The 18477-nt window shown below is 39.6% G+C and overlaps 1 protein-coding gene across 1 annotated transcript in view; it reads left to right on the plus strand.

Moving 5' to 3' along the window:
• Nucleotides 1-284: 284 nt before the first annotated feature.
• LOC121871761 (probable cleavage and polyadenylation specificity factor subunit 2) overlaps nucleotides 285-18477 on the plus strand; it is a 53938-nt gene continuing 35745 nt past the window's right edge. Inside the window, exons 1-8 of the mRNA XM_042374199.1 lie at nucleotides 285-477; nucleotides 2669-2817; nucleotides 7189-7348; nucleotides 11510-11615; nucleotides 13376-13464; nucleotides 13771-13927; nucleotides 16370-16557; nucleotides 17682-17804. Of these exons, the coding sequence (XP_042230133.1) occupies nucleotides 2669-2817; nucleotides 7189-7348; nucleotides 11510-11615; nucleotides 13376-13464; nucleotides 13771-13927; nucleotides 16370-16557; nucleotides 17682-17804 (972 nt within the window). The 5' untranslated portion in view covers nucleotides 285-477. The remainder of the gene's footprint in view (nucleotides 478-2668; nucleotides 2818-7188; nucleotides 7349-11509; nucleotides 11616-13375; nucleotides 13465-13770; nucleotides 13928-16369; nucleotides 16558-17681; nucleotides 17805-18477) is intronic.

An 18477-nucleotide genomic window follows, 5' to 3' on the forward strand; every position in this document is an offset into this window, starting at 1 on the left:
GAGTATGCATTTATACATACATGCATACATAAATGAAGATTGATATGTCTAAAATAAATGGAATACGTTAAAAAAAACCCTCACTCATGACGTCACATGAACGTCTATGATGTCATGAATAGCCTTTAGACGCAGCCAATAGATAGCGCTATTATAGAGGTATCTGGCAAGTATACCGTACTTGGAGCTTCCTTTATCAGTAGATCATCTTCGGCTTCCTTGTCTTTCCTGTTATAATCCTTGGCAGTAAACAAAATGACGTCACTACAGCTGCTCCAGCCAATGCTCAGGAAAGAAAGTTTTAGTTGGCGGCAACCAAACGCACGCGATTTACGGGAATATTCTTACATTATTGTTTAAAAAAACGGAAAAAGGATCCCCCTTTATACTATAGAAGGACTTACTGCAATGATAACGTTAAAAGTGATACTAGAGAAGTAGAATCTGCTGCACTGGCTTACTAATGAAAGTTTCGAGGTAGAGTATAATATAAGATTGTTATTCAATGTATGTTGAGCTGTGTTGGTTTAATGATCTAAAACAGTAGGAACAGCAGAGTATATTATAACTGCTGGCCGTGTATCATACTTCAGGTAAAGTCTAATATGTCATGGAAGCCACACATCCACAACATTGCTAAAGCTGCCTTCTCTAAGCTGGGCTCTACAGATGCTGTAGCTACTTCACACCTGAGCAGTTGCTACAAGTTTATAAGGGATTCATTGGTCATAACTTGGGGCACTGCTCTCATATATGGGGTGCCTCTTCTTCTGTCCAACTATTAGATGGGGTGGAATCAAAGGCATTTCGTCTTATTAGATCTCCTCCTTTAGTTGATAATCTCTTTTCACTTTCTCTTCACCATAATGTTGCTTCACTCTCGCTCTTTTACAGGTACTTTAACGGGCAATGTTCAGTGGAATTGGCATCTTGTGTACCACCAGCAAGGCCGTGGGTTCTTAACACTCGTCTTGCCAGCAGTGCTCATTGTTTCTCGGTCTCACTAGAATAACCCGGTATAATACATCCTAATGAAGTATTCTCTACAACAACTGTGATGACATCCAGCAAGCTTCCCGCATATCTCTTTCTCAGTTCACACCAGCATTACTTTTTCTCTGTGCTCTCATTTGCATTGTGTTTATCACGTACCTTTGAGTGTTAAACGCTGTTTTCCCCCATTGAACATGTCTGGAAAACGTCCATCTGCCTCCTCTGGGGCGCCTAAAGCTAAAAAGGCATGAAAACAATCTTAATGTAAGTGAAATTAAATGTGATCACCCGCCTTCAGAGAGGAGAGCGTGTGTTGGCCGCGTACTTGATTTAAGTGAGAGCACTGTTCGTACCCTGTGCGGTATATGATGGTTCCCCTAACCTGTACCAATTATATGTATTCTTATGAGAAAATTATTTTTAATTAAGCGGTGGTTTTCAAGAACGTTACCCCCGCGTAAAACGAGAGGTGGGTGTATTAAGTTTAAGTTGGGTCAGGTTAAGTCAGGATGAAATTGTTTTAAAAATGTTTTTTCATATGTTTTGAACGATTCTGACCTACTTTCAAATAGGTGCATAGCCGAAATGATAATTTTACCACTTAGTCTTGTAAAAGAAATTTTTTTTAGTTGCTAGCATTTTAAAGAAAGAACAAATTTTGGTTATTTCTGAGAAGAGTACTACCACCAGAAGGGGTTCAATTTCATAAAATTTTTCCACAGATGTTCTTAGTAGTATAGTTGGTAATTATTGGCGACCACTTTTCATAGAAAACGATTTCAAAAATGCTGTTATTTCACTTTTCTTTATAGTGGACACTGTTGTAGTTCGTGCAAATGTGTTAAAAAATGTTTATTTCTAAATTAAACTTAACCTAATCTTAGTGGTATGAAAAACAGACCTCACCAACCTAGCCAAACAAACCTACTTAACCTTACCCAACTTCCTTACTCAGACCCCCCGTTATATTAAACAGAAAGAACTTACTGTGAGATGCTGTAATTTTATGGTTTTTGTGGACATGAGAGCAGCCACCTGCATCTGCATTTATTCCAGACCGGGCGGCGTAGTGTTTTGAAATACGTCATATACAACAGACTTTATAAGCAAACCCAGTTCACTTTGACAGTATTGCTGTGAAAAGTACTTTCTTAGAAAGATGTTTAAAATTAAAACTATAATACTGGGTATAATCTTGGTATTTTCAAGCGAAGTTCCTTTATAAGCTCTAGAACTGTAGCACAAGACCGGCAACAACCTTCACACGCCACGTCACGCTGAAAATGAAACTGGCGTGGGATGAGAGGCGAGTGCGGCTGCGTTACCGCTGGGCAGAGAAAGTAGTGCGCGTCTAGGCGCCTAATTATCTATAAACAAAGCATTTGCACAATAAATGATTGTCATCTCGGTAAAATTACTCTGATTTAGCTGTAGCAGAAGTGGAAGTCTATTTTGCTCTGCATGATTAGGCTGAAGAATCTGATTCCATCATATTGTTTTTGACCCCAATTACTTCCTAGTACAGTACCTGTTATTTACACAAAAATTGCTTGAAATGTGTACTCTACTGTATATACTGTGACTATAAACTTTCTATTATAAGACAGTAATAATGTACAATTTACTTACAAAAAACCATGCAAGCAGTTGTTAAATTTTCTATCTGTGTTTTCAGATGACGTCTATTGTGAAGTTTGAAGGAGTGTGGGGAGTTGGGGATGAAACCCCTCACTGCTACCTCCTTACTGTTGATGACTTTACATTCCTCCTGGACTGTGGCTGGGATGAAAAATTTGACAAAGCTTACATTGACCGACTAGCAAAGTAAGTGTCCAGGTTTGCTGTAATTTTTAGCCAATACTTTTTCAGAGCTTGATAATTAATAGAATAAAGTATGAACGTCATATAAACATAAAAAGTTGCAGAATAGTAAGTAGATAAGCAGGGGTGGATCAAGGATTTTATGATTGGAGGCTCGGGTTTTGGGTAAACGGACATAAGGTCTCAAGAAAAAAAGTACCGTTCTGATAACAGGAAAGTCGCAATTTTGGCTTGGGAAGAGAATCACATTTTCTTTAAATACTGTACCTTTAACAAGTAATAAAACCAAATTAAGCTTATGGTGGTTGTTAATTGACAATACATGTACACTACATAACATCCACAGATTGACAACACAATATACAGTATCATGGCATTATAGTACAGTACTGTATAGGTACAGGTTGACCATCAAAAATCCGGCAATCGATAAACCGGAACCTTCAGTTTTCCGGCATGGATTTCGGAGCGCATTTTCAAATTTCCTGCCTTGGCGCACCTTTGTTTTCTGGACGCGCCCAGAGACGGGTTGAGACTTTCGTAGGCCTTAGGCACCTCCAAGATATGGGGCCCCATTTGACAGCATATTCACTAATAACACAAGCTAGTACCTAATTATAAAATGTGATGTCGAAAGAATAAGATTCAGTGATGTTTGCCATGAATTGAGTAAAAGAAAATGGGTTAGATCAGCTGTTCTTGTACAGTACAGTACAGAAATAGTTTTGTTTACAAGAAGCACAGCTAGCCGGTGGACACTAATAGGATTAAGTAATAAATAAATGGAAAAAAGTACCTCAGTATCAATTTAATAATAACCTGTAGAAAAAGGGGAAGAAAAGTTCTTGTTTTATTTTTCGTAGGCCCTAGGCACTGTGCCTACTGTGCCTAATGGATAATCCGGGACTGGACGCGCCATTTTTGTTTTGATAGCGCTGTACTCCAGAATCAGCTGTTGGGTCTTGCTTGCACCTGCTAACAAGCATTCATGCTCATTCCTTCTGATTTTATCATTTAATTGCTGCTGTATAGCCCCATCATGGATTCAGCAAAGAAAAGCGGTGGCGTAAAACGTAAACATCGTGCGTTGTCGATCGCAGAGAAAGTGGAAGTGCTTAAAAAACTTGATAGCGGCGTGTCTGTGCGAACCATTTGTGAAACATACAGCATCGGCTCTTCAACAGTGTATGATATTAAAAAAAAGAAAGAAAAACTGTTAAAGTTCTTTTCTGACAGTGGATCAAAAAGGAAAATGTTTGTAAGGAAGTCAATGTCGGAGGGAAAAAGTGCGGAACTAGACCAAGTTCTCATAACCTGGTTTAAACTTCATGTAAGTGAAGGTGTGGAAATTTCGGGTGATTTATTAAAGGAACAAGCCAAAGTGTTTCATGAAGAGCTGGGATTGCAACACAAGTGTGACTATACAGAAGGTTGGCTGCAACGTTTCAAGTTGCGACATGGCTTACAGTTTCGTGCAGTATGTGGTGAAAAACGTTCAGCAGACAAGGATGCAGCTAGTGCCTATGTGGATGAATTTGCAAAGTTAGTTAGTGATGAACATTTAAGTCCTGAACAAGTGTACAATGCTGACGAGACTGCCTTATTTTGGAGATGTACGCCAAAAAGAACTCTGACGACTGAGGATGCAGAATCGCCATCGGGGTTTAAAGCTTCGAAGGATCGCGTCACAGTAATGTGCTGCTCTAATGATGCGGGTACCCATAGATGTAAGTTGCTTGTTATCGGAAAAAGTTTACATCCGAGGGTCTTTAAGGGTATGACACGGTTTCCTGTCCATTACAGTGCCAACAAGAAGGGGTGGGTTACCACTGATATTACATTGGATTGGTTTCATAAATGTTTTGTTCCTGAGGCCAGGGTTCACTGTAACTCAGTTGGACTAGACCCTAAATGCAAGATACTTCTTATTTTAGACAAAAGCCGATCTTCTAGTGAAAGATAATGTTTTTGTTGCCTACCTCCCACCCAACTGCACATCACTAATTCAACCACAGGACAATGGTATCATACGTTCTATGAAGTGTAAGTATCGATCCCTGTTAATGAGGCGCCTAGTGAGTTCAGTTAATTCAGGCACCCCAGTACAGAAATTCATAAAAGAGTTCAACATTAAGGATGCAGTGTACTGTGTTGCCAATGCTTGGATGTCTATTAAAACATCAACACTGAAAAATGGATGGCATAAATTGTGGCCAAGTTTAATGTTTACTTCTCATTCTAACGAAGACACAGAAAATGATTTTGCAGGGTTTAGGGTTTCCAAAGAAAAGCAACTTATACATGAACTTCTTGCTTATGTTAAAGATGTAACTAATCCTGATGCCAAGGAGCCTTCATCAAGGATAAATGAAGATGTTTTAACAGAATGGTTGGATGTTGATGATAATGTGCCTACAGTTCATCATTACACTGATTCTGAAATTGTAGATATGGTTAAAATTCCGGAGAGAAATGCCTGTACAAGTAGTGATGAAGATGAAAGCAGTGAAGAAAATGAGGAAGATGTGAGAGAGAGAATCTCTATTGACAGGTTAATTGCGTTGACAACTGAACTGCTGGCTGGACTAGAGCAACGAAGTTTTGTAAGTGAACAAGAAATCATGAATGGTTTCTTGCTCCAAGATAAACTTATTAGAGAAAGACCCAAGTATATGAAGCAACAGACATTGCCCGATATATTCAAGAAATAGCTAGGAAGCAGGAAGAAGCAACAGCGGTGTCCACACTTGATAATCCACTGCCATCAACTTCAAGACAAGTTGAAGCTGTTCCTGTTGCTGAGGATGTTGTCACTGTCAGTGATACAGATGATAATCCTGACAGCCCATCTGCTGTTTAGCCTGATAAACATTAAAATTTCATTTGATTTTCATTTAGTGTTTAATTTTCTATTTTTTTAAAGGACTGTACAGGTAGTAATTTTCTGTTAAATATACTGTATACAGCATATATAATAAAATTTCATTTGCTTTTCATTTAGTGTTTAATTTTCTTTGTTTAAAGGACTGTACAGGTAGTCATTTTCTGTTAAACTTATACTGCAAATATAACCATCAGTTTTCCGGCATTTTCGAAAATTCGGCACTCCTCAGTTCCCGAGGTTGCCGGATTTTTGATAGTCCACCTGTATATTAAAAAATTATATCATATTAAATACCTTAATAACATAAAATAATGAAACAATGATTGTCATTATACTGCCCCAACAGCAACCACTGGATCTTTTCACACATTTCCACCACAATTTGGGTTGTGAGTGGCACACTTGGTATACATAAACTCACTATAGCATATATATTAACCACATTTTTTAGTGTCAATAATTTCCATGGCAGAAAGCATAATATTTATGGCTACAGTCTCATCATGACCTCAAACCAAGTACAGTATACATGGTTCCTCTGTGATCTCAACATCATGATAGTCATACCCAAATTGACCAGCCAGGCCCATCCACCAATTGTCTCCAGTCATCTTGCCAATGACATCATAATTCACACACACACACACACACACACACACACAGGAATAGTTAAAGGTACCTACTTACTGCAACTAAGAGGTTTGGTGAGGGAGTGGCCCAAGGAGGGGAGGGTGTCTTTGGGTCACCGAGTAACAGTCATAAAGTAGTCATTCTCAGGTGACTATCTGGTCAGAAATAACAATTGTGGGAACATTAAGAATCAAAACTTTATAAAAAAAAATGCCCTGTTTCTATTACTGGTTTATTCCAAACATTTTCACCGACAACTCCTCAGGTACTGACTGGCACAGCTGCTTATATACACTGCACATGATATCACCTTACCCCCACTTGAACCATCACCAAGGCAGTCACCTCTGATCAGGTCAGGTAGCACAATAGATGACAGAGACCTGACCACCAAGGCTTTCACCACAGGATCCAGTTTGAACGTGTCTTTGCTGAAGTTAAAATTGTTAGACAGTACTTTTGTGAACAAACTGATTCTACTATCCTACATTTCTTAAAATCATTGTACTGTATTTGTAAAACAAATTGCTTGCATTCTAATATATTGCATGGTTATTTTTAGAGGTATAAAAAAATACTGCAGTGTTAGTATTTCCTGTCTTAAATGTATACTTACATTCTTTAATGCTAGTTTTCTGCCTATCTCATGAACTGGTCACAGTTCTTACATGGGATTCTGTACACACCTGCTGTGGAATCACAGATAGTTTCATTCCCTTCCAGCATGGATTTAAGAATAGAAGTACTTTATCTCTAAAAGCAATAGAGAAAAGCTTTTCTAGGTTCACCATTAAAATATTAATACAGTACTATAGCTTATTTTTGCACTTGTATCCCTAATTTTTCTTTCCATCTTGCAGGGTCCTACCACGTGTTGACTGTGTTTTGATCTCATACCCAGACCCCCTACACATGGGTGCCTTACCATTCTTAGTTGGCAAGTGTCAGTTATCATGCCCAGTATATGCAACTATTCCTGTCTTCAAGATGGGACAAATGTTCATGTATGATTGGTTCCAGGTGAGTACAGTACAGTACCATACCTTGTGTCTACACTAATTTTTTTTTCTTTATCATTATTTGGACAATAGGCGCCTCACCTTATATATACAGTTGAAGTAGTTTATAGGTTAAGAGACATTACTAATAAAGTACAGCAGTTATTAAGTTTTAAACATATTGAGTCACACCAAAGCTTGGTTAGGTTGGTATAGCTAGTGCATTGGCTGGCAGGGTGAAGTGATGTAATGTAAAGAGTAATAATACACACAGTATTCTGACACACAGTATTCTGACACACAGTATTCTGACACACAGTATTCTGACACACAGTATTCTGACACACAGTATTCTGACACACACAGTATTCTGACACACAGTATTCTGACACACAGTATTCTGACACACAGTATTCTGACACACACAGTACCCAGACACACACACAGTACCCTGACACACACAGTACCCAGACACACACAGTACTCTGACACACACACAGTACTTTGACACACACAGTACCCAGACACACACACAGTACTTTGACACACACACAGTACTTTGACACACACAGTACCCAGACACACACACAGTACTTTGACACACACACAGTACTTTGGCTTTACAGTACCAGGGCACACACAGTACCCTGACAAACACAGTACCCTGACACACTGTGCAGACACACACACGTACCTGACACACACACAGTACCCTGACAAGCGCAGTACCCTGACACAATACTGACTTTTGCAGTACCCTGACAAGGCACCCAGTACCCTGACACACACGCAGTACCTGACACACGCAGTACCCTGGCACACGGTACCCTGACAAACGCAGTACCCTGACACACACCGTACCTGACACACACAGTGCCCTGACAAACGCAGTGCCCACAAGCACACCGCAGTGCCCTGACACACACACAGTGCCCTGACAGCGCAGTACCCTGACACACGCAGTACCTGACTTTTACGCAGTACCCTGACACACACACAGTACCCTGACAAACGCAGTACCCCTGACAAACGCAGTACCCTGACACACAATACCCTGACACACACACAGTACCCTGACAAACGCAGTACCCTGACACACACGCAGTACCCTGACACACACAGTACAGTATAATAATTTATTTATTGTCAAGTGTTTTGCGACATGATCAGCTGTCAATTTAATTTTATCTTATTAAGGCCGGGCTTAAAACTACTAAGTAATTCTTCCTATCAAATTGTAATTCTTGGTCTTCCTAAAATATTCAAGTTTTATTTAGTGTTTTGTCTGCCTTAAACGTATACCGTACAGGGGGTTCCCGGGTTATGAACGGGTTCTGTTCCTGAGAACATTCTTAAGTCGGGGACCCTCCGTACTATGAGGACATAACTTGGAATGGGGCTAAATGTACAGTATATTGGTCATTTTTCATGGTTTCTCACTTGTATTTAAATCTTATATATTTGTAGTTTTATAAATTAATGATATTTATGGTGGATTTGGCATCCTGTGTACCGCCGGCAAGGCCGGGGGCTCTTAACACTCGTCTTGCCCGCGGTGCCCATTGTTTCTCTGTGGATGTCGGTCACACGAGAATAACCCGTTATAATACATCCTTCTTTCCTCACACAGACAAACTGTGGAATGCTCTGCCTTCTTCTGTGTTTACATGCTCATACAATCTGTCTCACTTCAGAAAGATAGTTTTCCGTCATCTTTGTGGTGTAGATTAATATAATCTTTTTCTTTCCTATTTTTAATTTATTTTACTCTTATTTTTTCGCCCCCCAGGCCCGGTTGTGGAACGATGACCTATGCCCGGGTGGGCTATTCCCCGCAAAAAAAAGAAAGAAAGAAATACAGTACAGCTCCTCCCCGACTTACGACCTACTCGACTTACGACCACCCGCACTTATGACCTGCCTCAGTCGTACGAAAATTTTGTCAAATTACATATTTTCGAGTCCCAACGTCTATGTACTGACAAAATTTTTGTTTGTAATTCACTTTAAAATGGCTGGCAAGCTTAAAAATGAGAATTTTGTGGTGCTGAGAAGAAAAAGAGACACCCATTTTAGATTTTAAATGTATTATTTAAGCATTTTAGACATGACTATATCGACTAATGACCTGGTTTTGCTTCCCTAACCCCGTCGTAAGTCGGGGAGGAGCTGTATTGTGGTGTCTTATTATTAATTAATTATGAAATTTTTTCCCAACCCTGATTATCGGTTAGGTTTGAACATTTCCTCTAAAAAATATTTTTTTTAACCTAACCTAACCTAACAAACACTGGTAGTTGTAAGCACTACCAGAACAATAACCCAGACAGTGAAATATAGCATGGAAAATTTTTCCAAGGTGATAATTAGCGACGGTCACAGGTTGTATATACTATTACCTCAACAATCTACCAAGCACATTCAGCTCATTTGGTTCTTTTCTATTAAATACTTTGGCAATTTGGAAATAACGTTACATCTGTCAATCGTAAAAAAAGGTGTTCCTTATTGTAATTGAGGCTTCGAGAGGATGATTGCAATGCTAGATAATTTATGAGAAGTGCGATGGAGAGACGAAAAATCTTTGGAGTTGAAGGTAAAATTTCACGGGGGTACACGGCGGTCTCTTAAAATATACACATTTCCGTTGGAACCGGTTATTAGGACATTTAAATATTTTTTTTCTTTATTATCTCATCTTAATTTACATATACGGTACATGTATTGTACAGTGGTATTGTATTTCAGAGTTTTTTCTACGCACTTATAACTAGTGTGAACATTCGGGATGAGTCTTTCGGGTGCCTACTTACACCCAAAGACTTATCCCGAATGTACCAATAATAATTTAAGATTACTAAATAGTAACCCAAGCCAAATCACGTTTATTTGATTTAAAACAATGAATTATGGCTCGGAAAATGCTTTCGGAATGATGATAATTTATTTTATTTTTTATTTTTATTTTTATCCGGGATTATCCCTCCAGAGCACAGGTCAATGACCCACATCAAGGCCTGAGGGCAAAAATATAATAATAATAATAATTATAATAATAATAATAATAATAATAATAATAATAATAATAATAATAATAATAATAAGGGCTCATAAAAAAAAAAAAGATCATTAGTTAGAAACGATATATTTATTTGCTTTGTCAAAGTAAAAGAAACAATTGAGGCCCTACAATTGTGTGTAAATGAGGCAGAAAGTCAGATCATCAACCTGGGACTTGGTCACATATGGCAGCATGCTTCCAATATCTTCCCAGGCGGCAGTACCTCCCTGTTTGATAGCTGGCCGATTACCTCACTGGTCAGGAATTGAACTACAGTACTCAACATGGCTGTGACCACAGTGTCCCCAAGGTTGTGACCTGAGTCACTCAACATGGCTGTTCCTTTAAGATGTTGACACAGTCTTATAAAGCTTAACATAGTAACTGAAGTACAACTGTCTGATGGGTCCTGGGACACAGATTTCCAGTGGCCTTTCTAGGTATTATATCAGTAGCCGGTAATGTGTGGCATTTTCTTATTAAATATAATGGAAATAGAAAATGTAATATTAAAAATAATCATAATTACCAGTACATTTTAAGTGTAAACAGCGACACAAAATAAGAGAATGTGATCATTTATGATTACTGTCCTTGAACAATTACTGTACAGGTACTCCCCGACTTACAACCACCCGCGCTTACCACCGCCTCAGTCCTACCAAAATTTGGTCAAATTATGTATTTTTGAGTCCCAAAGTCAGTACAGAGACAAAATTTTCATCTGTAATTCACTTTAAAATGGCTGGCAAGCTTAAAAGTGAGTGTTTTGTGGTGCTGAGAAGAAAAAGAGACACCCATTTTCGATTTTCTATGTGTTATTTAAGCATTTCCAACTTACGACCATTTTGACTTACGACCTGGATGTCGGTCCCTAACCCCGTCGTAAGTCGGGGAGTACCTGTACTGTAATTGAGTTTCATCTATTACCCTGTGTCTGGGAGCTGCTAATTTCACAGTAGGATCATTACTTCCTAACTCATCATAATAACTGGTAATAATATTTCTGTTTCCAATTAGGTTGTCATTTTCCTTCATTATGATGTTTTACTTATAGATCCACCCTAGTTATTAGTTGATAACCTCACATTGATAATGTGACTGAGGGTCATTTACTTTCAGAGTCACCATAATTATGACCTGGTGGAGCACTTCACACTGGATGATGTTGATTCAGCCTTTGAACTTATTACTCAAGTTAAGTACAACCAAAGCATCCCCATGAGAGGTGAGCATTGCTGCAATTTTCATGCTGCTTCTTAATAATTCTAAGGCTTATGAAATTATCTTAAAACAATTTTATCGTCATTCATAGTTTCTTTCAAATTTAATATTTTATCCAGCCAACCTGGATAATGTTTGAGTGTTAGAAATAGCTGTTGACCCACGGGAACCAGGGTTAAATTATTGCTTTGAACTCATTGTATGTCTTGACAGTTTGTGTGGCTTCAATTACACCAAGTTGAAACCCTCGGCAGCTTATGTTATGAAACCCTTGGCAATAAAAGAAGCCCAATACTAGAGCCCTTTTAAGGAGAACTTGGTGTTTCATTTAATTCTCTTTATTGTAAAATTCGTGGCTCAGTATTTCACTACAGAATAGTTAAGAGGCCACAACTGAGTGAACTGTAAGATTCCAAAGAAGCCATCTAAAGGGCTCCATCCATGAAGTACTGTACTGTAAACCTCAGGAAGTAACAGGATTATCCTGAAGAACTGTGCTACTGTACCTAGTGTCACATATTCTGGGTTTGGGATTCCCCATTCAAATACATTACTGTATATTACTGTACAAGTGTTTAGAATTAAGACTAACTTGAGGAACAAGCCAGGCCACTTCACAAAGTCAAGTTTCACCTCCAGAGACACGGTTTTTCTGGTGCCGTGGCCTTCCCAGACACAGGAACCTTCAGCAATAGCTTGCCTTAGACCCTCGTGATAATTGCACCTCGTGTTTCCTTTGAAATGTCCGTGTTCCGGCTTCATTCTTCCATTGTGCGTGGCTGTGTGTCGTGATCCTACCAGGTCATCACTGAATGAATCCTCCACTCCTTATTTGATCCTCATAATGTATATTATAGTGAATGTACTAAACCAACTCATACATGAACACGTCTGAGGTTATTGATTGTTTTCTGTTTCACTGGACTTTGGAGTCTCAGTAAGTTTTGGGTTGGCTGTACACCTTTTGCATACCCGGTAACATAAATAGACTAAATGAAAAAAATATATATTGTCCAAATTCAAAAACAATTCATTGAGAGGATACTTATTCCATATTTGATGAGACATGAAGAATGTTGATGAAAATGCTAGAAGCTTGTTCAGTGGGAATAATGACAGCGTTGATGTGCATTAGCCCCTTCACTATGAGGACGTGAGCCACTTTTGATATTTTATTTGGCCAATACAAGACGATTTTATTCAGCTCAGAGGTGACACTATACACAGTTGGCTAACCACATAAAGATAAGTTAACTGTAACCTGTTATGGAATATGGGTCCCACACTACCCTAAACTATGGCTTGTGTCAGATCAAGGCGGTGGTGTTAAGTGTGTTCTGCTGGAGTCAGGTCTGGCTGCTGCAATTGCCCAACTCCCAACCTATTTGGGACATAATTTTAATGACTTACATATGACAATGTTAAACCATAAATTTTCCAATGTTGCTTGTGGGCTGTATTTGCCGACCAAGGAAGCAGAACCTTGAGTAATTTTTCTTTAATTTTTATTTGCTTTCAATGAGACAGACAGCATATACAGGGGTGATGAAGATTAATGAATTATGATTGGTTTTTTTTACAATCGGGACTTGACTTATACATTAAAGCCTGTGACATTAACAAATTTAAATCATTCATATTCTGGCAAATAAGGGTCTGCCTGTACTAAAATACTGTGAAGACAATGTAGAGTTTGTAGGATTGTTGGCTGCTACTGTACTATGAAAATGTTTCTCCTAATGTGTTCTTTGGTCTGTGTTGCAGGAAAAGGAATAGGTTTGAACATCTCTGCTCAGCCTGCAGGTCACATGATTGGAGGTTCTATTTGGAGAATTCTTAAAGACGGAGAGGGGGTAAGTCTTTGTCATCATTATAACTGAATAGTTATTATCAGTGTTAATTGGAAATTTTTGAATCAGTTGAACATGTAGTAAGGAATTATCTTTTAAGTGATGTTCCAAGACCCAGCTAAGTTCTAATACATTTATTACATTTGTTCAATAGATTGAAGAATATGTGGTTTCCACAATAAAAATAACTTGTTCTGTACAGCATGACAGATATGGAGGGAAGGCTTATCTCTAACCTGTTGGTTCCATACAGTACAGTACTTATATTATACCTTGTATGTGACATTCTACAAATAGCTTACATTCTAGGATATTGTGTATGCTGTTGACTTTAATCACAAGAAGGAACGCCACTTAGGAGGCTGTGAGCTGGATAAGATAAGTCGTCCATCTCTTCTTATTACTGATGCCTTCAATGCTTCATACAGACAGGAACGAAGACGTCATCGAGATGAAAAGCTCGTCGGTCGGTATTTGGTATACTGTACTATACTGGACAGGTATTCTTGTTATTAAGTCATATTGCAGTCATTATTCTCTAGTAAAAGTTGTAAAAGTTTTTAGCTGGTCTTTCATTGTAGTATATGGTACTTGACAACGAACCTTGAAGACTGTATTACTGTACACATTGGACCATTTCTTTTTCTACTACTACTATTTTTTTTTTTTTTTTTTTAATGGCCTCCAGCCTCTCCCAATAGCCACACCTTCGCCACCATTTAATTACCGTAATATTAAATATCCTAATACATAAGTAGCTATCCTATCCTATCCAGATCTATACGGCATTCAGTGACAGTAGCCTCATAGTCAATATTTGCAGCAGTTATCGGAATTGGGGCAGAAGCTCTCGTTCCCCTGAGGCAGAGCAAAGCCGACCGAAGAAGAGAGAAAGACAGTCGACATCTCATCCAGGCTGTAATATAACTTCTTGGCTGCTGCTTCTGTTCGGAGATCACCTCCGCACGTCTGGCGTAGAAACATCTTGCACTTGTTCCCATCCCACCAGAGGTTGTGAACACTAGAGGAGTGAAGCTGCCTTGATCAACGTTTTGGATTCTCTCTCCATATGCCCTTATCTTGTCGTTCTCATTCCTCCTATGTGCAGCATCGAGAGCTAGGTTACGGTGACATGCGGCCATGGGATAAAAAATCCTGATGTCGAAGAAAGCTCGCTGTCCCCGCATCCAGAATCCTCGAGCACTGACGTCAACACGGGCTTCGTTAGATGTGTTTGAAGTCCTATGTTGGAAGATTTCACCATCCAATGGAAGGAGGGTCGGTTCTACCATGACATCCCGACAGATTCCCTTCAGCATATTTGCTGTAAGGTCCCTCACTTCGTCATGCCTCATGCATATGAAGCCCCCTTTCTTGCACACCATGGCGTGATCGCCGTCATAGGAAGAGCCACACATGCATTGGGAGGGCAAACCTTCTACTGCCCGACCGTACCTTAGAGCAATGGCATCTGTAAATTCTTGTTTGTTAAGACTGAAACCATTTGCCCTTATCGGTAACGTAGTTAACCAGTTCGAGGCGCCCACCTCCTGCGCTATAGCTACTTTTTTTTCAACATTTTCTGGAACCTGCAGCAACAGTTGCTGCAACTTATCATTTTGGCAGTGCTGTCGATCTGTCGTAATGGACCTACGAATCTCGTTTACTTCACTGGTCTCGACCTCCCCTGTTGCGTTCTGGGCTATTATGTGGTCCGTGAGGGCTGCCGTGAGCTTAAGTGAATTTTGATGTTCGGTGGCTGCAATCTTCTCTGGATTGGTTAGTCCCATCCCTCCCAGTCTTGATGGAAGTGCAAGAAGTGCTCTTTCTGCTGGGGTTAAGTGAGTGTGTTTCACTAATTCGGGAATGAACTTGACACTGATAGCTTCTTCCAGAGGGTGGAGGAGGGGTCCGATATCAGGGATAGTACGCATCAGGTAGTTCCAACGATGCTTGACCCCATGGGTGAATGCAGCAAAAGCCGCATGTGGCTCTGTTAGCAATCTCAGACAGAGCTTGGATTTCACTAACCCACTCATTCACCTTTCCCGCTACGTACTCGGTCTTGAAGTCCGTAGTGCCAATTACTGCGCCTAGATGTCTTTGGCCATCCTTAGTTAGTTTGACCTCACTTCCGCCAAAAACCTCCTTTGCCCGTTCATAATGTTCTGGCTTCACGATGAGGAAGGACTTGCTGGCGTTTGGGTGGTACCCTATTTGTGGACCTCGCGTTGTTACCAAGTCCCACCACTTTTTGATGCCCTCCACTTTTCCTGCTCCTGTAAGGTCGTCAGCATACGCCACTTGTTTGACCCCAGTTGTTTCAAGTTTTATTTCTTGTTGGAGCACTGATAGGCCTATTGCATACATTGCCATTGCAACAGGGTCCCCCTGTGTTGTTCCCTCGGTTGACTGTAAGATGGTATCACCTCGTAGGGCCTTGTTGTTTACTATATAAAGGTCTGATGGATTCCTATAGGCATTTTCAACGTACATTGCAAAGCTTGGACACTTGATCTTGATGTTGCGCAGTTGGCCTTGCGGTTAAGTATGTTGAATGCATTTGAAGCGTCGACCAGGAGAACGGCCTCACAATCACGTTGCTCACTACTACTACTACTACTACTACTTTGCTGTCACTGGGAATCTAGTATGTCAATCATCCAGCCATGGTAAACTTATATGGATTATTAGGGATGTCACCTAGGTTAGTGAGTTTTGAGGTGACTAAAGAGCCCGATACGGGACCGGCAGCGTCGTCCACATTCGTTGCACATGTGGAGGGCACACACACATATGTACGCACACACACAAGCGCACATGCACACACACACACACACACGTGCATACGTTTGCTCTCTCTGTACAAGTAAAATTAGAAACTAAACTATTGTTGTCATCTTTCCAGCCCAACTACAAGAGACGTGTCGCAGTGGAGGAAACGTCCTGGTTGCCACTGACACGGGTGGGCGAGTGTTGGAAATGACACACATGCTAGAACAAATGTGGAGCACGCGAGAGAGTGGTCTGTCGGCTTACTCTCTGTGTATCCTCTCCAACACTGGCTACCATGTCATACATTTTGCTAAACAAATGGTAAGGTTTTTATGTACAGTTGTTGTTCAAGTTGTACTAATAGATGTAATTTGTGGTATACTGTACTCTAGGGTTTTGATCACTGGCATAATTCCTGATGAATGCTGTAATATTTGATTATGGAGGAAAACTTGGGAATGAGATTTCACTTTAAATTTAGAATTATTTTACATTTTGTTAGACAGAGAAAGTTATTAAGCTGTTAAAGAAGTGGGTTAGAAAACATGAAGCTGAATTGTACAGTATTCACTTTTATTTATTGTTCAGTTGTCTTCTTCACACTTCTCAACCTTTTTCCTTTTTATAATAGAAGTGAAAGTTGCCCAAACAATGATTGTATTTCATTTTATCCGGTTATTCATGTACCTCTTTATTTAATGCTGGGAACATTTTTACTGTTTTATCCAATAGAAATCTGTTTGGTTTGCCACTCCATGTTAAAACATCTGAACATATTGTTCCTATAACACAAAAGTCTGTCTTCATCAGGCATTGTTTATCTTTCATTTGATCAACAGTAAAGTATTTGGATATCCTCTGTCTTCAGATCCCTCTGATGGCAATTTAATTCCTGGCAAATTTTTGTGAGCATTTTGCTGAGCAGTCTTTAGTGGTAAACTAATTACTCTCACATAGACCCAGAAGGAATGGCTGAGGAATTCTCCTTCTCCAATAATGTGACACAGGTCAGAGGTGAACTAACCCATATCTCAGACTGTCCAGGAGATGTATCAGTTATACTTGACCTTCTACTAATTATCCAGCCAAGCCTTCACACACAACAATCCTAGATTCATATTTTATACCGAATTTCTGGAATTTAACCGAGCTACACAAGTGGAGAGGTCCTGGAAACCCTTGGGTGTCAACATGTAGTTTTAGTGACACTATATTTGTTATTGATCCTTCATTAAAAAATATAAATAGATAAATAAATCTATTGCAGGAGCCGAGGTTAGAGTTCTCAGAGAACTAGAGAGCCATTGGTTTATTCTCTTGATAAAGTTCTTCAAATCAATGCTCCCCCCCCCCCCTCCTCACCTTTTTTGTGTACCGGGTATGTGTCCAAATAAGACTGATAATGACATGTAATTGTATTATCCCTATTGAATATCTCTTTACAGATTGAGTGGATGAGTGAGAAGCTGACCAAAGCCTTTGACTCTCTACGGACAAACCCTTTTAGCTTCAAGCACCTTAAGTTTTGTCATAACCTTACTGACCTCAGTCGTCTACCCTCCCCCAAGGTAACAGTACTGCTATTCATACCTGGCACATAATTTTGGATAGATTTGAAATATTGAGCTTCTGTAATTTTATATTTAGAAAGGCATGTGGGAGGAGATGTTTAGAAAGCATAGGAGGTTGTTAACTGTAGTGTAATAATGCAATAAACTTGCATGAAGGAGGAGGGGAATCTGCATCACTCATTCCATCTCTTGACCATAAAATTGGGAATTGTCCGTCATCCCCCATTTACTATAGCATATTGGTTGTCATAGGTGACCTAAAACAGCTACAAATGGGAGGAGTTTGTAATTATCATGGTGAATACACTCCAAACTAGGAAGTACAGGGCTGAAGAAGATTGGTGGTGCTGTACTTCCCAGAGCCTTGCACCTCGTAATTGGGAGCTCTTCTCTTAAATATGCAGTTTCATCATGAAAATTTTGACTGAGGACCTGATCCAGTTCCCTCAGCGAAGCTATTAGAGAGTTTAAACCTCTTAAATGCAATAATGATCTTAAACAGTGTTATAGGAGGTGTGTCTCTCAGTAGCTTGAGACCAGCATTATGGGGTATGCTTATTCACACTTCTGGGAAAACCATATACTGTACAGGTATGGGATCATTTATCTAGGGATGGAGTTTTCTGGAATGTGGAGCACCAGGCCTAAAATGTACAGTAAACCCTCCGTA

This window comes from Homarus americanus, unplaced genomic scaffold (genome assembly GCF_018991925.1).
Source record: "Homarus americanus isolate GMGI-L3 unplaced genomic scaffold, GMGI_Hamer_2.0 scaffold39675, whole genome shotgun sequence".
NCBI lineage: Eukaryota > Metazoa > Arthropoda > Malacostraca > Decapoda > Nephropidae > Homarus > Homarus americanus.